Below are 26,067 nucleotides of genomic sequence, written 5' to 3'. Positions count from 1 at the left end.
CATGCGTATAGGGGCCCAAGGACTTGGGCCATCTTCCACTGCTTTCTCAGGCCATAGCAGAGAGCTGGATCAGAAGAGGAGCAGCTGGGACCAGAAACAGTGCCCATGTGGGTTACTGGCACCACAGACAGAGGATCAACCCACTGCACCATAGAGCTGACCCTCTAGTACATTTCTTAATATAGTAGAAGTGAGCCCACAGATCAGGGATCTGAGGGCCCTAATATGTCTGTTATAGGAGTGGTTAGCTATTACATGAGGGGATCTTAGCATGATTCTGAGATCATTGGACATGTAGGCCATCTGGCCATTATCATTTCTGTACATACAGTTCCAAGTGAAGGTTTTCTCAGACTTGTAATTTCTTGACACATAATTTATCAATCAAATAATTAGAGTAATGAGACTTTTAAAAGTTGGGGAGTTTGTTGTCATTTGTTAAAACTGCCTTGAAGTGAAAGGTTTTTTTTTTTTTCCCCTCAGCTTCCCCAATTAGTCCTTACCTGTCTCTTGCCTCAGCTTCCCCCAATTAACCCTTCTCTATCTCTTGCCTCAAGGTCAAGGATAAGGGAGAGGTGAGGGGAAAATTAAGATGACCAGAATGTTTTAGAATTTGTTTTTCTGAAGTCTGGCATTGTCATGTATTGAGTTAAGCCACTGCCTGCAATGTTGGCATCCTGTATAGCTGCCCACTCTGATCCAGCTCCCTGCTAATGCTTCTGGAAAAGCAGCGGAGTATCGCCTAAGTCCTTGGGCCCCTGCACCCATGTGGGAGACCCAGATGAAGCTCCTGGCTCCTTGCTTTGGCCTGGCCCAGCCATGGTTGTTGTGGCCATTTGGGGAATGAACATGCAGGTGAAAGATCTCTCTTTCCTCTCACTGTAATTCTGTCTTTCAGATAAATAAAGTAAATCTTTAAAAAAAAAAAAAAAGTGAATTCTTAGTTTGTCTCCTGGCTCACAGCAGTTGGGTCATCATTGGCTTGTATCCCAGACATATTAGAAGGGAACTGGATCTGAAGCAGAGCAGCCAGGAATCAAACCAGTATTCTGATATTGAGTTACCATCATCGTAAGTGGCATCTTAACCCACTGTGTCACAATGCTGGTCCCCACAACTGACTTCTATTTTGCAACAGCCAACCCAAGTATAACAAATTGATTTATGTATGTATCTATGTATTTATTTGAAAGAGTGACAAGAGAGGGAGAGATCCAGAAACAGATCTTTCATCTGCTGGTTCACACCCCAAATTCCTGCAATGGTTAGGGCTGGACCAAGCCTAAGCCAGGAACCAGGAAATACATCTGGGTTTCCCACATGAGTGTCTGAAACTCAAATACTTGGGCCATCATCTTTTGCCTTCTGAAGTGCATTAGCAGGAAGCTAGACTGGAAGTGGAGCAGCCAGGTCTCAAACTGGTACTCCGGAGTGGGATGCCAAGGTCATACAAGCAGCAACTTTACCACTGTGCCACTCTAAACAGAAAAATCTTGTAGCTCTCCAAATAAGTATCATTTTCTCATCTGCGCCAGCCTTTCCTTTTCCTTGGTTGTTGACACCAATTCAGCTTTAAACACCCAGCCCGGCGACCAAGTCCTGCTGATGTTTTCCTTTATGATGAACCCTTCAAGTCAGAACGCCATCTTGGGCAAGTTCTTGATCCTTTCTCTAAGTTGGTTGCTCTTCCTCCATAGCCGAATGTTGAAATGACTGAATAAGAAAGTTAATAAAACCCAGAACCTGGCAAAAGACTGCCATCTTTACAAGGAGAGAAGTGACATATTCCAATCCGTGCTGTCCTGCCTGTAAGGCCACCACAAAACACACCAAACACCGGAGCAAGGGAAAGAGTTTATTGGGGGAAACCCGACAGACTGGAGGGAAGGGGTGAAGAAGGATAAAGAGGGAGGAGAGTGTAAGAGAGACGGAGAGACAGAGGTCAGGAGATGGAGAGGAAGAGGGAGAGAGGGAGGAGCCACATGTTCAGGAACAGGTCCTTTTAAAACTTTGTGGGGGGGGGGGGAGCGGGGGCGGGGAACAGGCAGGGAAGCAGGAGCAGCGAATCCCATTAGAATGGGGGTGGGGCTGACACCGGTGGTTGGGCCATGTGGCCACCTGGCTTCCAGCAATGGCGGCAGGGGCTAGAGCCTAGGATGGTGTCAGGGAGTAGATCGCGCCATAGGTAGGACTGTGCCATTTTACTAACATTGCCTCTTGTTTCCCCCTTTTCAGGCCATCTGGTACACTGATCAAATCTTCCTAAAACATGTTTAGTATAAAATCTGCTGTGAAAACGGCAGGAAGAACAACAACCTTTAGTCAGATCAACTCCAGCTTTAGAAACGGGCATTCTTCTGACTTGTTCCTCCCAGGATCTGTGGCTAGAAGGTGAATACGTGTGAAATGGTATCACTTGTTATTTAAACTTGCATTTACCAGAGGTTGAAAAGATAATTTTACATTTGCTTATTTTTGTTTTATCCATTAATTTTTTTTCATGTTTTAAACTGTTCGGGTTTTATTTTCTATAAATCACAGCTTAATGATCTCTGCCGAATTTCTTCCCAGGGTATTTGTATTTTTAAATATTAATTAATGGCACGGTGAGCAATGCGGTGCAGCGGGTTAAGCCGCCGCTGAGGGCACTCAAATCCCATACTGAGCCCCACCTCCATTGCCCGTCCAGCTTTTGCTCACGTGCACCCTGGGAAGCAGCAGATGACGGCTCAGGTAGTTGGGTCCCTGCCACCCACACGGGAGATTCAGATGGAGTTCTGGGCTCCGGCGCCAGCCTCAGGTGCTGAGAGCATCTGGGAAGTCAACCAGTGAATGAAAGATCTCTTTCTGCCTTTGAAATAAATAAAAATAAACTTTAAACATTTAATTTATGGAATTTCTTTATACTAGATAGTAATCTTTGGTCAATTAAGTTATACGAATTGCAAATAACTATTCCCACTCTGTTTGATTTATGGAGCTTTATGTTCTTTGGAAATCTGTGTTCTGCCTCTGCTTCCCAGTGGCTCTCCAGTCCCTAACACTTCTGCATTCCCATGCAAGGCTTCTGGCAACTCTTAGACCCAAATGCTTTAATGTGTCTCTCAGGCCCTCCTTGATTTGAAAATTGAGAAGCATGTAGTGCTTACTCCTGGAATATTTGTGATAGTTACATGAAATAATACATTTGAAGTATATACCCCCTCTCTGATGAACTTTCTTTAAAAGCAGCATTTTTGTCCTTTTGCTTTTTTTCTTCACCTAGTAGATAATTTTTCCTTTTTGCCTTCTTGGGTCTCTTGACTGAGATAGGTACCAATGAAAGGAGTCAGTTAGAATGGGCATGGTAGGAAGGCAGAGAGGACAAAGGGCCCCTCCTGCAATGTGGAAAATTTTCTTAACATAGCTGGGAAACCAGCCTGAGCTAAAATGAAAGTTTGGTAATGAAGGAGACATAGGGCTGGTGCGGTGGTGCAGTAGGTTAATCCTCCACCTGCGGCGTAGGCATCCCATATGGGCGCCGGTTCTAGTACCGGCTGCTCTTCCAATCCAGCTCTCTACTATGGCCTGGGAAAGCATCAGAAGATGGCCCAAGTGCTTGGGCCCCTGCACCCACATGGGAGACCCAGAAGAAACTCCTGGCTCCTGTCTTCGGATCAGCGCAGCTCGGCTGTTGCAGCCATTTGGGGAGTGAACCAACAGACAGAAGACCTTTCTCTCTGTCTCTCCTTCTCACTGTCTATAACTCTCTCTCTCAAATAAAATCTTAAATTTTTTTTTTTTAAAAATAAGGATAAAGAAAGAGACATAAAGAATTTTGTTGATTAGTTGGGAAAAAAGCAAGCTCTGGATTCAAGGCCACGTACAAAGCTAGGTGGCTGGAGTTGTCTGTGACCAGTCCTGGGAGTAGGAGAAGATAAACAGCTCCCCTGACAGGCCCCCAAAGAGCGTTTTCTTTGTTCGGTGACAAATATTTGATGTTTCACATCTATGAACTCCTAGCACAAGAAAGCACTGGAACTCTGTTTCTCCAGGCTATATTCACGAGAGTTTCTTATCTCTCCTCTCTAATAAACTTTTTTCTAAAATTGACTTCTTGTGTGTTCGTATGCTTCATACTTCTTTGCAGAGAGCGCAAGTTCCTGGGGTTCATCTCAGTTATTAAACCAAGGCAGACATTCCTATTGCTGTCTGTATTAGACAGCTTTTTGTCATAATGAGATACCTGAGGCAACTAACTTTATAAAGATAAAGGTTCACTTAGTGCACAGTTTTAGAAGTCAAGTGGAAGATAAGGCAGCCCCATTTGGCTTCTGTGACAGCTGTGAATGGCAAAGTGCAGAGGAAGGATCAAATGGCAAGAGGGTGAATGGGCCCAAATTTAGGATTGTATAGCAATTCTTTCATGGGAACTACTATCCAAGAGCATGGCCCCAGTGACCTAAGAATCTCCCACTGGGTCCCACCTGCTAGACACCATAATAAGATTAAGTTTCTACCCTCTTAATACCACCAATTTGTGGTTCTGGTGTTTAAACATCTGCATGTGCTCAGGAGCCAAATAAAATTCAAACTATAGCACAGTCACCTCCTGTGATGCCAACATCATATATGAGCAACTGTCTGAGTTCTGGCTGCTCCACTTCTGATACAGCTCCCTGTTAATGCACCTGGGAAAGCAGCAGAAGATGGCCCAAGTCCTTGGGCTTCTGCCATTCATGTGGGAAATCTGCCTCATGGTTTCTGCCAGACTCAGACCCAGCCATTGTGGCCATTTGGGGAGTGAGCCAGTGGATGGGAGATCTCTCTCTTGCCCTGTGTGTGTGTGTGTGTGTGTGTGTCTTCCTCTATCTGTATAACTCTACTTTCAAATAAATAAATCTTTATTTTAAAAAACATACAAAAGTACTTCAAAGTGTTCATGGGCAAATGGAATTAAAAGATACATTTAGGGGTCAGTGCTGTAGCATAGGTTAAGCCTCTGTCTGCAGTGCTGAATCCCACATGGATGCCAGTTCAACTCCCAACTGCTCCACTTCCAATTCAGCTCCCTGCTAATGCGCTTGGGAAAACAGAAGATGGACCAAGTTTTTGGGCCCCTGCCCCAATGTGGGAGACCTGGATGAAGCTCTTGGCTCCTGGCTTCAGCTTGGTCCAGCCCCAGCCTTTGTGGCCATTTGGGGAGTGAGATGGGAGACATCTCTCTCTCTCTCTCTTCTTCTCTCTGTATTTCTGCCTTTTATTATTTATTTATTTATTTATTTATTTTTGACAGGCAGAGTGGATAGTGAGAGAGAGAGACAGAGAGAAAGGTCTTCCTTTGCCGTTGGTTCACCCTCCAATGGCCGCTGCGGCCGGTGCATCGCGCTGGTCCGAAGCCAGGAGCCAGGTTCTTTTCCTGGTCTCCCATGCGGGTGCAGGGCCCAAGCACTTGGGCCATCCTCCACTGCCTTCCCAGGCCATAGCAGAGAGCTGGCCTGGAAGAGGGGCAACCGGGATAGAATCTGGCGCCCCAACCGGGACTAGAACCCGGTGTGCCGGCGCCGCAAGGTGGAGGATTAGCCTGTTAAGCTACGGCGCCGGCCATATTTCTACCTTTTAAATAAATAAATAAATCTTTTAAAACAAGATATGTTTATTTTGGTGCAAAGCAATTTTGAAACCCATGCAGTTGTTTTTTTTTTTTTAATGGGGCCGCCGCTGTGGCATAGCGGGTAAAGCCACCACCTGCAGTGCCGGCATCCCATATGGGCACTGGTTTGAATCCCAGCTGCTCCACTTTCAATCCAGCTCTCTGCTTTGCCCTGGGAAAGCAGTAGGAGATGACCCAAGTGCTTGGGCCCCTGCACCCACATGGGAGACCTGGAAGAAGTTCCTGGCTCCTGGCTTTGGATCGTTGCAGCTCCAGCCATTGTGGCCAAATGGGGAGTGAACCAGTGGATGGAAGACCTCTCTCTCTCTCTCTTTCTCTCTCTCTGACTCTCCTTCTCTCTGTGTGTAACTCTTTCAAATAAATAAATAAATCTTAAAAAAAAGAAACCCATGCAGTTTTTAATAATACACACTTCCACTAACTTTTTGAACGTCTCCATATGAGTCTCTTCCTTCCTTGGTAAACTGCTACATATTTACTAAGGGTTCTAACTTATATAAATATTGTCTAACTCATCCCCTATTAAGAAGTGGCATCTAGGTCTCTTTCTAGAAACTATTTCTTCTTCCACCCCTTCTTGCCTCTGTCTTCCCTGCTTCCTAAACCTAGCTTGCATTGGCCGGGAGAGGGGGAGAGAATAGCAGTTACTGCCTAAGCAAACTCAGTCTTGGGTTAAGCCATTCCCACTACTGCCATTACCCTAGACACTGTCTGACTGGGGAGGAATAGGATTGCCTGGGCCTGGTCTTCATATCAGGGGTGACTACACTCTAGATCTCTCAGGCTGAGCATGGCCCAGCATTAGCAGCTTTAGATTCTTGTTCTGCTCTGGTCCTGAAGTCATCCCTACGACTGTATATCCTCATCATATAATCACATCAACAGCCTAATTGGACACTGGTGGACCTGGTCTTCTCTTTTGAAAGGAGGATCCCAAAATAGCAGCTCACTTCCTACCTTTTGTCTTTCCCTTGATTTTTCTGTTTACGCCATTACATTCTGCTTCAGAAAATTATCTGAGAGGCAGAAAGAGAAAGCTTGCTCCCATCTGCTGATTCACTCCCCAGATGCCCACAGTGGCCAGGACTGGGTATGGGCTGAAGCCAGGAGCAGGAACTCAATCTGGGTCTTCTGTGTGAGTGGCAGGAACCCAATTACTTGAGCCATCACCACTGTCTTCCAGAGTCTGCACTGACAGGAAGCTGAAGTCAGGAGCCAGAGCCAGGAATTCAACTCAATTACTCCAATATGGGACATTGGTGTCCCAACGGGAGTATTAATCACTAGGCCAAATGCCTGCCCCCTACTTTTACTTTACTTTTTAAAATTATTTATTTGAAAGGCAGAGTTACAGGGAGTGAGAGAGAGAGACAGAGAGAAAGGTCTTCCTTTTGCCATTGGTTCACCCCCAAAGTGGCCGCTACAGCCAGTGTGTTGTGGCCGTTGCGCTGTGCTGATCTGAAGCCAGGAGCCAGGTGCTTCTCCTTGTCTCACATGCGGGTGCAGGGCCCAAACACTTGGGCCATCCTCCACTGCATGCCCGGGCCACAGCAGAGAGCTGGACTGGAAGAGGAGCAACTGGGACAGAATCTGGTGCCCCAACCGGGACTAGAACCCAGGGTGCCAGCGCCACAGGTGGAGGATTAGCCTAATGAGCCATGGCACCAGTATACCGGAGGTTCTTGACATGAGCTGCCTAGGCTATGGAAACCTTTTGAATCCACAAACTCCATCAGTAGACAAGGCCATAAGCAAAGTGGAAATTCTCTCCTCCCTTAAGAGAAAAGTACCTCCTTCTTTGATGACCATGTCTTTCCACTAGAGTCTCATCCATCGAGATCCTTCATGTAGGACATTTTTTTGCCACAATGTCTTGGCTTTCCATGCCTGAAATGCTCTCATGGGCTTTTCAGCCAAACCAGAATGCCTTAAGGGCTGATTCTGAGGTCAGAGTGCTATATAAAGTGATTGTAATTCTATGAGTTGGCTGTGCGAACTGCTTCCCATGTTGGCTGCTCCACTTCTGATCCAGGTAATGTGCCTGTGAAAAGCACTGGATGATGGCCCAAGTGCTTGGGCCCCTGCACCCACATGGGAGACCTAGAAGAAGCTCCTAGCTCCTGGCTTTGGTCTGGCTCTGTCATGGCTGTTTGGACAGTGAGCCAGCAGATGGAAAATCTCTGTCTCTCCTCTTTGTAACTCTCTTTCAAATAAATAAATAAATCTTTAAAAAAGAAAACAGAAGAATAACTAATAGGAAGTAGTACTAGTAAATTAATAAGAAAATTTTTAAATTACATGATTTCAGAACTTATTTTAAAATAAAAATGTTTAAAATAATTTTTATTTAGACCTTACATTGCCTGAAATGTTCCCCAGTTTCTAATGGCCATAAAAATGGAAATGAGTGGTTAAAGTTCATCCTGAGGACATACTTCTTGTTCCTGAGGGGCAGGAATGTATGTTTCTTCAGTCACATTCACATGCACAGGAAATGATGATTGACATAATCTTTAAGCTTACTAGTTAAGATTATTCTCTAGTTTATAATTTAAAAGCTTCTGACAGCTAAATGCTATGCTATAATTTATAATGAAAACATTTGAGTGATTGAGGTATATTTTATGGAGCTGGTTTCTCTTATGAGTTAAGACTAAGACTTGTGTAAACATAGGAAGGGAAATCCTTCCTAGGTTTATGCAGTTAGGCTAGAATATTAATATCCCTCATTCCCAACTGTACTGCAGTGCCATCTGTGCAGTCTACAGTCTACACTTAGAAAGCAAATCTACAAGATTGAAGGGACATTTGTTTTTCAGTACAACAGGCACATATAAGACCACCAGCTACCATTTTGTAACAAAAAATCTATTTTCTTTGAGATATATGATTTTACAGCCTTTCCCTAGTAATCTGGAATCTTAGTTTTTGGATGGTATTTATAGTAACAAAAATAACTCAAAAATCAAGTGTGTGCCTGGAAGAAAGAGTAATAGTACACTTCTTACAATAAGTCATTTGAGGAACTGTGGATATCACATCCTCCAGTGATAAATTTCCAAAACCCATGAATTTGTCACCAGATTAAGATGAAACCTGCCAATGCTGAAAGAGTCAGAATTCACAGCTTTTCAAGTAAAATGCATGCTTGATACAATTTGCAGTAGTCGGCCGGCGCCGTGGCTTAACAGGCTAATCCTCCGCCTTGCAGCGCCGGACACCGGGTTCTAGTCCCGGTCGGGGCACCGGATTCTATCCCGGTTGCCCCTCTTCCAGGCCAGCTCCCTGCTATGGCCCGGGAAGGCAGTGGAGGATGGCCCAAGTCCTTGGGCCCTGCACCTGCATGGGAGACCAGGAGAAGCACCTGGCTCCTGGCTTCGGATCAGCGCGATGCGCCGGCCGCAGCACTTGGGTCATCTTCCGATGCTTTCCCAGGCATATTAGAAGGGAGCTGGATCAGAAGTGCAGCAGCCAGGATTCAAACTGGTGCCCCTGTGGAATGCTGGTGTTATAGGCCCTGGCTTTACCTGATGTGCCACAATGCTGGCCCCTAATGAGTTAATTTCTAAGTGAAACATGTTGGCCATTATCAGAGGTGTTTTGTTGTATTGGATTATTTCCTCAGAAAAGCACCATGATATACTGAGGCCTAAAGAAAAGATTAAAATATATATAAAATGGCTTCCTCCACAACCCCCCCCCCCCACAAATGAACTTGCTAGAGCCTGAATATTTTCCTTTTAATTGATCATAACTAGTTAGCTGCTTTCATGAATTAAAATGAGGCCCCTTGAGAGGAAGATAAATTATTGAATAATTTAACTAAGAAGCAATTTCAACTAAAATAATTATTGTCAATTTCAGTAAGGTCAATCAGTATTTATTTTTATTCTGCACAGGTTCTTCTAAGTTTAAATAGTCTTCACGAATAGATCAGAAAGCAGTGTTTAGGTTATAACTTTACAAATTGAAATAGTCTGGTAAAGAATCTTACAAAATGCAAAACCACTTTGTTTTTTATTACCAGTAAAATGTGGAAGAGACATCCCTGCCTTATTCCATCCTAAACACTAACCTCCAATATTGGATGTTTACTTTTTACTTCACTTCCATTTCTTAAGTTTGTTTTTTAAAACAAGTATATACATATATTGTTTTCAATATGGCTTTATTGACATACAAACTGCAGCATAGCTATTTTTATAATCAGAAAAAGAAACAACAAAAAAATTTTCAAGCCTGTGTATAAGTGGTTATGCCTCCAAAATAAGACATTTCCACAGTCTCCACAATTATTATTACAAAGGAATTTTAAATGTGTTATATCACTGGGAGAGCTGAGAGAACAAAAAGAATTTTGAGAATTTCCCCTGCAGATTATGGGATAACACTACAATCCAAATATATCTCCCTCCCCAGTCCTAATACATACTCCATTATGAACAGCTTGGTGAAGACGCTAACACCAAGTAGGTATTTATCGCCTAGAAAGATTTTCAAATGTACCTTCAGTGTTTGTTAAATATCCAGTATACAGCCAGCATTGTGGCACAGCAGGTTAAATCACTGTTTGCAACATCAGCATCCCATATCAGAGTGCCAGTTAGAGTCCTGAGTCCTGGTTACTCCTCTTCCCATCCAGCTTCCTGTAAATGAGCCTGGGAAGGCAGTGGAAGATGGTCCAAGTACTTGGGCTCCTGCCACCCATGTGGGAGACCAGAATGATGGTCCCTGCTCCTGGCCCAGGCCTGGCCCAGGCCTGGCTGCTATGGCCATCTGCAGAGTGAACCAGCAGATGGAAGATATCTGCCTCTCTATTGCTCTGCCTTTCAAATAAATAAATCTTAAAAAAATTCAAAGAGACAGAAATTCAGCAGGCTAAATTAATTTTCAAATCAGTACTTTGCTTTACTTTATCCTTTCCATGCACCATTAATTAAAACAGCATGCTCCTTTGAAACTTTGGGCCAAAATATGCAACTTCTCCTCCAAGACTTTCCAACCTACTAGAAGCTGTTAGAATATTTAGCAATTTAATAAAAATGTTATGAAAATATAGGAAAGAAATACATTTCTTTGGCATTAAAATATTTGTAATTGGACAAGAAGAAACAAAAAGTATATACATCAAAGGGAAAGCTTTACTGTTAACTAGAATCATTTAGAAAAGTCTAATAATTCATCAAGTCATAGCTTTTTTACTCCCAATTAAATGCTTTAAAAATCCTAGCAAATGGATTAGTATTAGCAAGAAAATAATTTTTTAAAAATTCTTGCTATCAAATCTAATGTTTACAGTTCAGTTTGATACAGCATTAAAGACATTTTTACCTTATTCCTTAAGATAATTTTTAATCCTTCTTGTGCCAACAGCTTACAGTGAATTGTTGAACCGAAATTTTGTTTCATTTAGTCCTTTCAATGTCTAATAAGTGGGTAAATTTTATTTACAAATATTTGGACAAACATTTTGCTACATACTTATATGTAGAAAGCTTTTATTATATACCTTTTCTTTTCAAAGACATGCTTTTGTCACATTATAAGGAATATATTCACATTAAAATAATAACACAACAATTTATCATATATGAACTGAACAATTGTCATATTCAGCTAAATCAACTGAATGACAGTTTTTGTCTCCAAATGATCTTTTACTTCATTTCATTGCCAAAAGCTGGAAGAAAACTGAGGTGAAAAGAAAATAAAATGGTGATTCGATTGCTATATTAATTCAGCTAAGTCCATTAACATACATTGTCTATTAAATAATCTTGAATTGAATTGAGCAACCTTAAAACCATGGGTTATGAAGAAATAAATGAACTTCACAGCTGGAAAGGGAAATAGTAAAGACTAAGAAGAAACAGTGAAAAAAGGAGATAAAGGGGAATCTAAAGCCACAGACTTGATTGATGTTTTTTTCTTGGGTGTGTATTATATTCCATTGTTTGGGATTTAAGTATCCTCTGAGAAACAAGGCTTTTTTTATTTTTTATTTCTTGACAGGCAGAATTAGACAGAGAGAGAGAGAGAGAGAGAGAGAGAGAAAGGTCTTCCTTTTTCCATTGGTTCACCCCCCAAGTGGCCGCTATGGCCAGACAGCTGCACCGATCCGAAGCCAGGAGCCAGGTGCTTCCTCCTGGTCTCCCATGGGGTGCAGGGCCCAAGCACTTGGGCCATCCTCCACTGCACTCCCAGGCCACAGCAGAGAGCTAGACTGGAAGAGGAGCAACCGGGACAGAATCCGGCGCCCCAACCAGGACTAGAACCCGGGGTGCCAGCGCCGCAGGTGGAGGATTAGCCTAGTGAGCCGCGGAGCCAGCCAGTAACAAGCTTTTGACTCCCAGGTTCCTGCTGAAGACCAAAACCACTGATAAAATCAGTCTGCTCCCTAGGCACTGGATGGCCGCTGGTGCTAAGAGAGAGTCCCTCTTTGACAGGGCCTTCTTTGATTGTGGTTCCTATTGGGGTAGATTGAAAAGATTCTGCTCTAGCTTGAATTTATTTCAGGAAGGTCTTTCTGTGTCCTCAGACCCCTTAAGGTGCATACCAGTGCCAAAACTCCCATACCAGACAGGATTTCTTCCATTTCATATTGGCCATTTGGCTAGATTAAGAACAACACATAACAAGGGGAGAAGGAGCCCAAGTGCAGCACCGGCTGTGGAGGAGGGTTAATGGGACTCACTGGAGGCTCTGCCGGCCTGAACCTGCCACTCTCTTTAGGTGGCTGCAGCTGAGCCTGGGTTACTCTGCCCAGGAGCTGAACGAGGGTGGAGCGCATATGGATGACTGGCAGGAGGTTGAGGAAACCTGCTGCCAGTGGCACCAGTATCCCCCGTTCACACTGAGCTGCAGGGATTCCTCTTGTCTTCCACAGTTTGGAAACACAGTAAATTACTCAATGAACCTCTAGGGACGTGGCCATGTGCTAACCTATGGAGCACACCATTTCTAATATTCCAAAAAAGTTTTTTAAGAGGGAAAAACAAGTAGTGATAGAAGTTACCGCACCTTTATATTACTTTATCAGTCTTTTCACAAATATTTAACTTAACTGGAATAAAAGTATTCATACCTCCCAACTGAAATGAGTTCTTAAACCAACTATAAGTATAGACTGGTTTTCACAAAAATGGAACTGGTATATTACAAACAGATTTTATTTTTGAAACTAGGAAGACTACTGTACTGATAGATATTAGCTTTTCTGCTTGTAATAAGTACATCACAGAAAATGTATGCATTCTTTGGATATATATACACAATTGTTTGTTTTCATGTATTATTTTTTCTTATAGTTTCTCTTGCACTGTATAGCAGTGACTCTCACAATGACTAGATATGCTATGTGTGTTTTATAGGAGACCAATGATTTCATTCCACATTTGGCTAAGAGAGTTAAATTTGAGCATTCAAATATAAGTTCAAATGTAAACTTTCAGATATGGTGTTTGTTATGTTTGATGTAATAAATATAGAATTCCATAATATTTAAAAACAACAGCCTGCTCTTTTACCAACCCCCACCAGGGGTGATCCTAAGGCTGGGAGTCTGTTGGAGAGTTGCTATGATTTGCCTTTTCTCCAGAGACAGAATTCTTCAGAAACTGACCAGTAGCACCAATGTATAATCTTGATCGCATGGGCCATTTCTGAAAAAGAATATTTAAATAAAAATCCAAAAGTTAGTGCCTATGACATGTACCCCAATGCAAATGTAATATTACATAGCTAGTAACAATTATAATTATGAAATCTAAGAGAACATGGAAAAGTGTTTAGTAATGTTAAAAATAAAATTAAACTCAGACTTTTGTTATGACTGTAAAAATAATATGTGTGCATATGAACAAGAACTGTAAGAAATCAGAGAATGAACAAAGTAGAAGTAAAGAAAAATATATCTACCCATGTTTTATTTTATTTATTTATTTATTTTTATTTTTTGACAGGCAGAGTGGATAGTGAGAGAGAGAGAGAGACAGAGAGAAAGGTCTTCCTTTGCCGTTGGTTCACCCTCCAATGGCCGCTGCGGCCGGCACATCTCGCTGATCCGAAGCCAGGAGCCAGGTACTTCTGGTCTCCCATGCGGGTGCAGGGCCCAAGGACTTGGGCCATCCTCCACTGCCTTCCCGGGCCATAGCAGAGAGCTGGCCTGGAAGAGGGGCAACCGGGATAGAATCCAGCGCCCTGACCGGGACTAGAACCCGTTGTGCCAGCGCCGCAAGGTGGAGGATTAGCCTGTTAAGCCACGGCGCCGGATAAAGAAAGGGCCTCTCTTTTTTTTTTTTTAATTATTATTATTTTTATTTTTGACAGGCAAAGTGGACAGTGAGAGAGAGACAGAGAGAAAGGTCTTCCTTTTGCCATTGGTTCACCCTCCAATGGCCGCCGCGGTAGCGCGCTGCGGCCGGTGCACCGCGCTGTTCCGATGGCAGGAGCCAGGTGCTTCTCCTGGTCTCCCATGGGGTGCAGGGCCCAAGCACTTGGGCCATCCTCCACTGCACTCCCTGGCCACAGCAGAGAGCTGGCCTGGAAGAGGGGCAACCGGGACAGGATCGGTGCCCCAACCGGGACTAGAACCCGGTGTGCCGGCGCCACAAGGCGGAGATTAGCCTGTTGAGCCATGGCGCCGGCCTCTACCCATGTTTTAATTTCAAATGAAACCTAAAACAAAATGAAGTCTGAAACTACATCTCTGGCTTTAAATATGTTTTCAAAAGTTTTACCTGGTAGGTAGTATGTATCTACACTTGTCAAACAACCACAATGAAAAGTAACTAATTCAGGGTGGTGCCATCCCATATGGGTGCCCGTTTGTGTCCTGGCTGCTCCTCTTCTGATTCAGCTCTCTGCTAATTGCCTGGGAAAGCAGTAGAAGATGGCCTAAATGCTTAGGCCCCTGCACCTGCATGGGAGACCTGGAGGAAGCTCCTGGTTCCTGGCTTTAGGTCAGCCCAGCTTCAGCTGTTGCGACCATATGGAGAGTGAACTCATGGATGGAAGACCTTTCTCTCTCTCCCCCTCTCTCTTTGTAATTCTACCTCTCAAACAAATAAATAAATTCTTTTTTAAAAAAAGTTGCTAATTCAATCATATAACATTTTCATTAAGTAAAGGTGATATGTGAAATTGCAAATATTAGAATGTATGATGTTATATAGATAGAACATCCAATTAAATGTATTGATGTATTCATTTCATACAGTTCTAACCTTTTAGAAATTATCACATTTGAATTAGCAATCATGATTTTTTTACAATTCAGCTTTATGATGGACAATCTTTTTTTTTTTACAGGCAGAGTGGATAGTGAGAGAGAGAGACAGAAAGGTCTTCCTTTTTGCCGTTGGTTCACCCTCCAATGGCCGCTGTGGCCAGCGCATCGTGCCGATCCAAAGCCAGGAGCCAGGCGCTGCTCCTGGTCTCCCATGTGGGTGCAGGGCCCAAGGACTTGGGCCATCCTCCACTGCCTTCCCGGGCCATAGCAGAGAGCTGGCCTGGAAGAGGGGCAACCGGGATAGAATCTGGCGCCCCAACCGGGACTAGAACCCGGTGTGCCAGCGCCGCAAGGCAGAGGATTAGCCTGTTAAGCCATGGCGCCGCCCGACAATCTCTTAATTGTAATTTATTATCAAACAGGCATAATGATGAGAAAATATATGAGTAGTACTATCAGAACGGAATTCTTTTTTGGGAGGCTGTGGGGTTCTATAATCTGTTTAGTTTTAGGCTTTTTAGAATACTAGTCAGAGAAACACTATCTTTTTTAAATATAAAGGTAAGTCTTTAGACTAAAAAATATAACTCCCAAAGGTTGGCAAATGCATCCCACGTTCTCCAGGGAGCATATACTGCTGTGGACAGCAGGCTACTATCTTCATCAGTGAGCATGTATAGATTACACTGTACTGTGAGATGTCTTTATTTTTGTTGATTTATTTTATTTTATTTGAAAGACTAAAGGAGACAGATGGAGAGCGATCTTCCATTCACTGGCTGATTTCTTCAAATGCCTGCAACAGCCAGGGCTGAGCCAGGCACAAACCAGGAGCTGGAACTCCACCTGGGTCTCTCACATGGGAGTAGGGTCCCAGGGACTTGGACCATCTTCCACTGCTTTCTGAAAGCCAGCTCCAGGATGTTTTTAAAGGTCTGGTAGATGATCTTCAGTGGTCAAATAGAAGAAAAATTATTAAAGATACCAAAGAGATAAGTGCTCTGGGTTCTCAGTCCAAGCTGCACATTAGAATTACCCAGAGGGTCCTAAACAAATACTGATGGCCAAGACATTCCCAGAAGTAACAGAATGTAAGGTAAAGTCAGATCTTAGCTGGAATAACATAAGTCCCCATTGTATTTCTTTTCTTTTCTTTTTTTTTTTTTTAAGATTTATTCATTTATTTGAAAGTCAGAGTTACACAGAGAGAGAAGGAGATGCAGATAAAGAGAGACAAAGAGAGTCTTCCATCTGCTGGTTCACCCCCCAACTGGCCGCAATGGCTGGAGCTGCATCAATCCCAAGCGAGGGTTCAGGAGCTTCCTCAGGGTCTCCCACATGGGCGCAGGGACCCAAGGACTCGGGCCATCTTCCACTACCTTCCCAGGCCACAGCAGAGAGCTGGAAGTGGAGTAGCCTGGACTCAAACCGGCCTCCATATGGGATGTTGGCACTGCCGGCGGTGGCTTTACCCACAATGCCACAGTACCGGTCCCTTCATTGTACTTCTAAGCACAGTTATTTTCACATAAATTGAGATTCCAAATGCAAATTATTCTTAAGAATAATAAGTAGGCATGTGATATTATCTGGAAAGTTTTTTCTCTGTGGCAATGAATGGAACATATTATTGCGTCTATAAATGTGATAAGTGAATTTGCTCCCATGTTGTTCAAATTATTTAAAAGTCTTACATTCAGATTATTCTGTATTATACTTGAGTCTGGCACCTTAGACCGCTCGGCCATCCTGACACACAATATTCTGTATTATACTTTAAACACAGATAAAAAACAAAATTTGTTTTACTTGGAATTTAAAATGATCTACTCTTATGGTTTCCTACAAGTAACATGGGATGTTGTGTTTGACACAGTTTTTTTTTTTTTTTTAGATTTTTTAAAATATTTATTTACTTATTTGAAAGGCAAATTTACAGCGAAAAAGGGAGAGAGAGAGAAATACTTTCTATCTGCTGATTTACTACTCAAATGGCCTCAATAGCCAGGGCTCAGCCAGGCTGGAGCCAGGAGTTGGGAGCTTCATGGGTGCTATGGGGCCCAAACACTTGGGCCATCTTCATCTTTCACTGCTACAGCTGAATTGGAAGTGGAGCAGCAGGAACACAAACCAGTGCCCATATGGAATGCTGATGACATAGGTGATAGTTTATCTGCTATGCCACAACACCGGCCCCTTCATATAGTGTTTTTTTTTTTTTTCCCAAAAAAGATTTATTTATTTTGAAAGTTGGAGTTACAAAGAGAAGAAACATAGAGAGGTCTTCCCCAGATGGCCATAACAGCCAGCATTGGCCCAGGCCAAACCCAGGAGATAGGAGTTTAATCCAGCTCTCCCCTGTGGGTGGCCTGGGCCCAAACATTTGGGCCATCTTCCGCTGCTTTTCGAGGCCATTAGCAGAGAGTTGGAGTGGAGATGGAAACTGAGCTAGTTAGTTTTACAAATCAATTTTAGGTTTTAAAAAAATCAAACATGTGTATTCTTAAACAATCTGGGTATATCCCTGTCCCCAGTGATCCTTGGGATCCTTGCTGCTGACTGGTAAAAGTTTTAGAAACTGCCCTGAGGTTCTTCTGGTGTGTCAGAATTGGCATTGTTGGACCAGATTTAAGACCTGCTGTATTCAAAGCACCCAGTTCCCAGGCTGGTGCTGTGGCACAGAGGGTTAAAGCCTGGCCCTGTGGTGCCGGCATCCCATATGGATGCGAGTTCTAGTCCCAGCTGCTCCTCTTCTGATCCAGCTCTCTGCTGTGGCCTGGGAAAGCAATGGAAGATGGCTCAAGTCCTTGGGCCCCTGTGCCCATGTGGGAGACCTGGAAGAAGTTCCTGATTCCTGACTTCGGATCAGCTCAGCTCTGGCCATTGCGGTCATTTGGGGAGTGAATCAGCAGATGGAAGACCTCTCTCTCTGTGGTTCTACCTCTCTCTGTAACTCTATCTTTCAAATAAATAAAACAAATCTTAAAAAAAAAAAAAGAACCCAGTGCTGTGGTGTTGTAGACTAAATGTGTCCCACGAAATGCATATGTTGAAGCCCTAACTCTGTTGGCGATGGGTTTTGGAGATGGGTGCTTTGGGAGGGAATTAGAGTTAGATTAGGTAACAAGAAAGAAACACTGCTGGTACCTTGCTTGGACTTTCCAGCTTTCAGACTGTGAGTAAATACATCTTTGTTGTTTAAGACATGCAGTCTGTGATGTATGTCAGCTTGAGCCGACTAATGTACACTGTGAGTAGGGTGGAACAGTCAATTTCCAGTGCAGGAGTTTTGGTGCTATTACAAACCAGCACTTCTCAAGCTTTTATACTACTGCTCCATTTTCATAAGCATAAATATTTCATGCTCATATTTCAAATGCAATTTGAGAATTTTGTGAATTAAGTATATTTGAACACAAATAAAATACTACCAAATGCTCCTCTGATGGTTCTCAGATGTGCTACCTGGGTCCCACTGTGTTGAGAATTGCTCCAGAGCATTCAATCAAGCATGGAGACAAATGAGGATGCCTATTCCTTACATATTTGCTAGGATATAAATAACTAATGAAGCAAACCTAAACATGTATATGTGAATTTTTGCCTCATTTTTCATATATTTAATAAAATTACTCCTGTTTAAGAATTTTGTGTGAGGCTGGCACTGTGGCATAGTAGGTAAAGCCACCTGCTGTGCCAGCATCCCATATGGGTGCTGATTCAAGTCCTGGCTGCTACACTTCTGATCCAGCTCTCTGCTATGGCTTGGGAAAGCAGTAGAGGATGGCCCAAGTACTTAGGCCCCTGCATCCACATGGGAGACCCAGAGAAGCTTCCTGGCTCCTGGCTTCAGATCGGCACAGCTCTGGCCATTGCTGCCATCTGGGGCGTGAACCAGCAGATGGAAGACTTTTCTCTACCTCTGCCTCTCTGTTATGATTTCAAATCAATAAATAAGTCTTAGTGAAAAAAAAAAGAATTTTGCATACTTCATTTTCACAAAAGGCTTATCATGATTTTGACCTAATTTAATGTGGACAAATAGTTTCAAGAGTCAGAAATCAAAATGTAAATAAAATGTTGGTTAGGTTGCTGATGCTGAAAAAGCCAGCTAATTTACATTTCATTTTCAATGGTTTGTTTTACCACTGTAGTGATAAATAAAATCATGAACTCCACTTTCCCCATGTAGTTTCATTAAGTTTAACAGTTAACCAGAACTGAACCTGAAAACCAAGCCCTTAAAAATGCATTTTTGGTGTAAATGACCCTCAGATAACAAAACTGTATTTCTTTAAAAAAAAAAAATCACTCATCTACATTATGGACAATGACTCTGAAGAAATGTGGCAATCAATAGTCATTTTTGCTTTTCTCACAAGGTAAAGGTCTGAAATACATTCCTGTAATCTTGGAGTGGTCTGTGGGACCACTTGGTGCTGATGAAATCGCTTGTACTGGTACAGGATAAAAACTGCGGTCTCAGGCTATTTTTATAGGACCCTAGTCTCTTAAATCCTCCAGTTTCATTTGAGATACTCTTAATGTAAATATCCAACATTACTAATGTGCTAACAATACTGATGATAAGGACAGATGATGCAAAATCATAGTCTTGTAGCCTTGAAATACTTGTTAAAAGATCTCTGATCATCAGGGTGACTTAGTAACACTAGGCTGTGTTGTAGAAAAACTCGGGAGACTTTTTGCTAAGTGCTAAAATAATTTATAGTGAGCCTTTATAAAAAATGCAAATACTCAGAAAATTCTTATTGCTTTTGCATTAGTAGACAGACTTAGTAATTAAACATTTTGGTAGTATTTGTAAAATCATGTAACAAGCTGTGTTGATTATGTATATAAAATCTCTTTCTTCTACATGGTTATAGCTCTTTTATGGCGAATAGAATATTCTCCCTTACAAAACTGTTATTGATATCTTAGTCTACATATCTATAATATGTTCATCTGGGCAGGGACTGAGTCTGATTCATGATTGTATTCTCTGTTAAAACAGTGCTTTGCCCATAGTAGAAACTCAAATGTTTGATTTTAAAACAAGAGAAGTTGCTTGGCTCAACCATTTAAGAAGTGATCTTGATCTTGTACCTCCAGAATTGTCTCAAAATCAAAATAATTGATTCAGAGACAAATGAGATTTGATTTCTCTTAAGATTATTTTGTCTACAAAAACACTTGCCACATGAATCAAGTGCAAAAAATGATTGTTATGCTTTTGTTACATGAAAATTATGCTTCTAACATTACTCATGCAAAAAAAGCATTGGAAAAAACTAAGGTGAAAAATATGTTTCTCCTTCTGCATTATATCTCCAACAAGGCTGGCATTTAACAGATGCTTTTTGTATTACAATCTACTCAATGTTAAACTTTTTTTTAAATAATATGGCAAATGTCAAGTCAAAAGATATCTAACATTACTGACAGATTTGAATAGCAATCTAATGCAAACTGTAATATAAAACCCCTAAATTATAATGAGTAGCTTTTTAGCTGAAATTATGTTATAAAGCTCATAAAAAGGATGTGGTCTATTATACTTACAAATAAATTATATTTCACATTTTTATATTTAAAATGGTTTCAGCCAATCATCACGCTTGATTATATCTGCAAAGTGTTTTTAAGCCTCAGCACAGAATTGTTATTAGTAGAGGTGTGCTTTACCATATTTCAATAATAATTATTTCATAATTCACTGAATACTGATAAACTTAAGGCTAAGCCCTAGAGATTTGTGAGTGTGTGTGGGAACAAGAGAGACAGAAACTGTTAGAACAGTATAACAAAATATTTGAAAATTTAAGTTTAGCATAAACCTAAATCTTTTAGAGAAGATAATATATTTTGAACAGAAAGCCAGATAAATGCAAAGTTTCAAAATAATCAAATTTAGGAGGGAAGGAGGATATGGAGATTTAATGCTGCAATACAAGTAATAAGTCATAGCCATAAATTCCATATTAAATGAAAACCAGGACCATTCCAATTTATATGTAAGGAAATTATGGAAAATGGATTCTTTTGACTAATTTTGTACTTTACAGAATTTGAATATATTATGTAATCAGTTCACTCAACATACACACAAATACATGAAAATTACATAAAAACCTCATGCTGTAGTTTTTTTTTTCTAACGTTCTTGGTAGCCGTCTAGTCTGTACTCTCTAGCGAACCTTTACTTAAACAGACAAATTTAACTTCATGGGAGTGCAGAATGGCTTCATTTGTTCTTACCAATTTCACCAAAAATTTTTATAAAAAGTGTTTTTCTAGGATTACTTTAGGGTTAGATAATTCTATCACTTCATTTAATTCGTGAAACCTTGCAAATATCTCAAAGACTACAATGGAAATGTAATTAGGTAAATTGAAAACTCAGTCATAAATGTAATTCAGATACTAAAAATTATCAGGACAAGCAACTGAACCCCCGCGTGTGTCACCCTGGGAGGCACACAAATCCTGTGGCTGCACGCACCCTACAAGGGGCCTGAGAGATTCCTTACCCAATCCACCTTAGGTTCAACCGCCTACCCACTCTGAGAAGTCAAGGAGCAGCCTCCTGCATTGGGGACTTTGCCATCAGCGGCCAGGATCGCTCTCCTGCTTTGTTCCTCAACCAGAGGGAGAGATGGGGGCTCAGCGGCATTTGCTCGGGCGTAGACAGTCACTGGCAAGAAGTCCCGCTCCCGGCCCCGGCCCCATCCCCGCGGTGCCGCGTCCTGCCCGCCTACCTTGACCGGGTGCAGGTAGCCATCGCCGCGCAAGGCGCCCAGCCCGGGGTCCGCGGGCGAGTCGGCGTCGTCCTGCAGGCTGCGGGTGAGGTGCGCGATGTAGGTGGTGGCCAGCAGCAGCACGTCCAGCTTGGACAACTTGGTATCGGGCGGCACCGACGGCAGCGTGCGCTGCAGCTCCAGGAAGGCGTGCCGCAGGGTCTGCACGCGGCTGCGCTCCCGCGCTGCGTTCGCCGCCGCGGGTCGCCCGCCCCCGGAGCGCACGCCGCCCCCGGGCCCCGCAGACCCCAGCCCAGTCCGCCCGGGGCTCGAGTCGCGGGGGGAGGCGGCCGGGGCCGCGGGTTCGGCACCGGCGCTCAGCGGGCTGCCCGCCCGGTGGCCGCGCTCCATGGCAGCTTCCAGCACCGCGTGCGCGCTGCAAAGGAGCGAAGGCACGGTGAAGTCCGGGCGCTGGCAGACCCTTTGGTCTCCCGGCGCCCACCCGCTCGGCGGCCCGACGTGGCTCTGGGGCGATCTCCCATACCAACTTATCTGGCCTGGGCCGTGCTTTACAACTTCAGGCGTCCCCGATGAGTTGTGGGATCCCAGAGTGGCTGGGCTCCTTAGAGGGACGAAGAGGGGGCGCGGGGCTACCCTTACCTTTTTATGGAGAAAGCAAACACGAGGGCCACGCTACCTGGGAATTCAGATCTCGGACGCCCTGCGCCGGTTCGGCACTAGTTTGCGCTTCGGCAGTGTTATTCCGACAGCGCCGCAGCAAAGCGGGTGCCCAGGGCCATTCTGACCCGGAGTTGGAGGGGCTTCTGCCCGACGAGTGGGGGACCCCTGGCCTCACCAAGGACTAAGGCACCCGCTGCTGGCTGGAGCCCGGGAGCCGCGCGGCAGGGGTCAGGCCCGGACCCTCACCTTTCTTGGACCGGCCGCACGGAGCTTGGTTCCCCTGCACAAGCGGGCGATGGCGTCGAGCCGGGTCTGCCGTGGCCAGGGCCGCGCCGGTCACTCCATCCTCGTCCAGCCGAAGTCCACGGCCACTCTCAGTCGCCGCTGGCTGCACCTTTTATACGGGCGCCTTCCTGCCTGGCCTGTGCCTCGAGCCACGACGACAGGTCGCGCGGGGGTCCGCGCCCACCGAAGGGGCCGTGCGGCGGGCCGCCGCGTAGTGGAGCCGCCCCTCAGCGGCGGGAGAGTCATTAATCACACCGGCCGGCGGGGCGGGGCGGGGCCGGCGGGGCGGGGCGGGGCCGGCGGGGCGGGGCCGGCCTCGCGGGCCGCGGGCCCCGGGCGGAACCAGCTCTTCAGGGGCTGGAAGCCGAGGCGACGCGTGGAGCTCCCCGGGGGTGACTGCCGGTGGAGCCGGGGTCTGGGCTCCAGGCGGTGGCCATGGCCTTGCGAAGTCAGCTCTCCTTGCTGCCGTCCTAGCCTCGGGCGGAGTCTCAGTCGAGACCCCTTTCCCGCCCGACGCCCAGCCGAGGCGGGAACGCTGCCGTTCGGTTGAGCGTGACTTAATTTTCTGTGAGAAAATGTCAGGTGGCACATCGATGCGCTAGCCGTTAATTCTACCACAAGGTAAATCTTTCTCGCCTTATCCATTACTTAGATCAGCGGATTCCCCCTCTCCTCAGGACTCCGGGTCCAGTTTTTGGAGGCACTTCCTTCAAGACCGCCAACGCGCCCCCGTCCCCATTCGTTAGGGAGGCCCCAGCCCGTCCGGAGCTCACGGACCTTGGTGTCGCTCCCGCGCGGGTCCGCGGACCCTGACCGGACTGCCCCGGTTATCCTCGCGGGGCCCCCGCCTTTTTGTTTTAGCTGAACTTAAATTTCTTTCCCGGCTTTGCACCTGTGGGCCCTACCGGGTACCGTGGCTTGAGGTGGTGCAGGGAAGGATCCGATCCAAAGCTCTTTCTGCATTCGGAGCCGGTGCCCGGGAAGCGTTTGGCCCTGGAATCCCTGGGAGTCGTCGTGGCTGTCGCCCGCCTTGCAGCCGCTGCTGGGCTTTCTAGAAGCGTGGCAGGGGCAATCTTGAAACAGTGCTGGCAATTCTAAGAGCAGAGCCTTCTCTATCTTCTTTGGGGTTGAAACAATATTTAAAGTGTCGCTTAAACTGCGTACTTTCCAATCGCTTTTTAATTTGGAATTACCATCAGTAGGCAGTAATGGTGGCACTTTTTGGATGTACCCGTCCACCTATTAAGTGCTGTGTGTTAGGGAATCCTAATGACCACTTTTTTAAAGAAGCACAGCCAAATCCCATTGACTCAAAAATGACTTCTGCGGAGAAAGCACATTTTTATTTTCCCAGTAGATTGTATATGGTGAGTAATAAAGTGAATAGACCCTTGGATTCACACGTGGAAAGCAATGTTTCAGATTCTATAAAGAAGCAAATCAAATAAGAACTTACAGGTTTTTCTTATGTAATGAGATGCCATAAATCTACAAACACTCAAGAGATGCTGCATAGTCCTACGAAATATTAAAAAATGAGGCCACTCGAGGTCGAATTTACTTGTTTTCCATGCATAAATTTTCTTTTACTTTTGGGTTATGGAGAGGATGAGGTACATCACTGTTTGTTAACAAGTTTTCAGACTCCTTCAAAGAGAGATTCCTGTATTTATAAAGAGGAAAATATATTAATTTAAATATGAAAGTATCCAAAAGAGATAGCAAATATATCCAGAATACAGTAAATAGCAAATGATCATGGTTAGTCCCCAGACTCTGTGAATCTTCTGCGACTTTAAAGGGAGCAGAAACAGAGATTTTCTTCTTGGGGTAGGGAATAACGTGAAGAATCTATGAGTTGGGAAAGGTATGGAAATAAGAATAGTGAGGGAAGGTGAACCAGGACTGGGCTGAGGCAAGTGAGGCACCTGGGACTTCTTACATATTGCACCCTTGGCACTTCCCAGGCCTCTCCCTAGCCCAGCTTGTTGGAGTCTCCGGTTACTGTGAGGTGATGTGGGCCCACATAGGAGGCTCTTCACTGCTCACAGTGGCCTGAGAGTCGGCAGCTGTGTTGCCTGCCAGGTGAGAAAGAAGGGACTGATGGAACAGGACCAACCACTGAGCTACCTGCCCCCCCCCCCCATTGCCCACCCTGTCTGCTGCCATGCCAAGGAGCCTGTCCCTAGCTCTGATAATGATTGGGAGCAGTGCTAATCCCTAAAACAAGACAAAACAAATAAAAACCCTCAGTACTTTCAATTCCAAAATACAAAAAATTTAAGGTTTTCAACATTTTATTTTTATTTTTTTGACAGGCAGAGTTAGAGAGAGAGAGAGAGACAAATAGGAAGGTCTTCCTTTTCCATTGGTTCACCCCCCAAATGGCCACTACAGCCGGCTTGCTGTGGCTGGCGCGCTGCGCTGATCCAAAGCCAGGAGCCAGGTGATTTTTCCTGGTCTCCCATGTGGGTGCAGGGCCCAAGCACTTGGGCCATCCTCCACTGCCTTCCAGGGCCACATGCAGAGAGCTGGACTGGAAGAGGAGCAACTGGGACAGAATCCTGCGCCCCAACCTGGGACTAGAACCCGGGGTACTGGCGCTGCAGGTGGAGGATTAGGCAAGTGAGCCCCGGCGCCGGCCTTCAACATTTTATAATTAGTAACAGCTGCCACTTATTTAGTGCTTTATATATGCTAAGTGATTTACAGGCATTTTCTCATTTAATCTTTACAAAGTCTCTATGAGGATTTTACATTTTATAGTTAAAATAAAGCTCAGAGGATTACAGGTAACTTGTCCAAGGTCACATAGGTAGTAAGTAACAGGATTCAGGCCAGGCAGATTGACCTTAATGCTTGCACTCTTTTTTTTTTTTTTTTTTTTTTTAAGATTTGTTTATTTATTTGAAAGGCAAAGTTACAGAGAGACCAGAGAGACAGAGGTCTTCCATCTAATGGTTCACTCCCCAGATGGCCAGAATGGTCAGAGCTGTGCTGATCCAAAGCCAGAAGCTAGGAGCTTCCTCCAGGTCTCCCACGTGGGAGCTGGGGCCCAAGGACTTGAGCCATCTTTTACTGCTTTCCCAGGCCATAGCAGAGAGCTGGATTGGAAGTGGAGCAGCCAGGACACAAAACGGCACCCATATGGGATGCTAGCACAGCAGGCAGCAGCTTTACCCACTACGCCATAGGGTCAGCCCCATTTGCACTCTTATTATACCATTCTACTTGATATTTGTAGAGTATTTTATAATTTGCAATGAAGAGCATACTTCAAATAATTAAAATTAGTAATAAATGTAATAATTTTATCCTATTAACAAGCCAAGAGTATTTTTTAAAGATTTGTTTGTTTATTTGAAAGTTAGAGTTACACAGAAAGATAAGGAGAGGCAGAGAGAGAGAGAGGAAGTTCTTCCATCCACTGGATCACTCCACAAATGGCCACAATGGCCAGAGCTGGACCAGGAGCCAGG

At 44.3% G+C, this 26,067-nt stretch overlaps 2 protein-coding genes across 2 annotated transcripts in view; both read right to left on the bottom strand.

Annotated features, from left to right (window-relative positions):
• Positions 1-10,942: 10,942 nt before the first annotated feature.
• TCF24 (transcription factor 24) lies at positions 10,943-22,759 on the bottom strand. Its single transcript, XM_062189561.1, has 3 exons — positions 22,550-22,759; positions 21,644-22,058; positions 10,943-13,314 (listed from the first exon to the last, which is right to left on the bottom strand). The coding sequence occupies exons 2-3, from the start codon at positions 22,031-22,033 to the stop codon at positions 13,201-13,203; spliced, it is 504 nt and encodes a 167-aa protein (XP_062045545.1). The 5' UTR covers positions 22,034-22,058; positions 22,550-22,759; the 3' UTR covers positions 10,943-13,200.
• Positions 22,760-24,133: 1,374 nt separating this feature from the next.
• PPP1R42 (protein phosphatase 1 regulatory subunit 42) overlaps positions 24,134-26,067 on the bottom strand; it is a 48,323-nt gene continuing 46,389 nt past the window's right edge. The window contains exon 8 of the mRNA XM_062189560.1: positions 24,134-24,251. Within this exon, the coding sequence (XP_062045544.1) occupies positions 24,146-24,251 (106 nt within the window). The 3' untranslated portion in view covers positions 24,134-24,145. The remainder of the gene's footprint in view (positions 24,252-26,067) is intronic.

Source organism: Lepus europaeus, chromosome 4, assembly GCF_033115175.1.
Source record: "Lepus europaeus isolate LE1 chromosome 4, mLepTim1.pri, whole genome shotgun sequence".
Taxonomy (NCBI): Eukaryota; Metazoa; Chordata; class Mammalia; order Lagomorpha; family Leporidae; genus Lepus; species Lepus europaeus.
The sequence above is the reverse complement of the archived record's forward strand: the minus strand, read 5'-3'. Positions and strand labels throughout refer to the sequence as shown.

Bases quoted from the DNA above. Each gene is read 5' to 3' on its own strand.
- TCF24 (XM_062189561.1), bottom strand. From the start codon at position 22,033: ATGGAGCGCGGCCACCGGGCGGGCAGCCCGCTGAGCGCCGGTGCCGAA. The intron at 13,315-21,643 runs GTAGGCGGGCAG...ATTCTTTTTCAG, and splicing joins GCTACCTGCACCCGGTCAAG to AAATGGCCCATGCGATCAAG.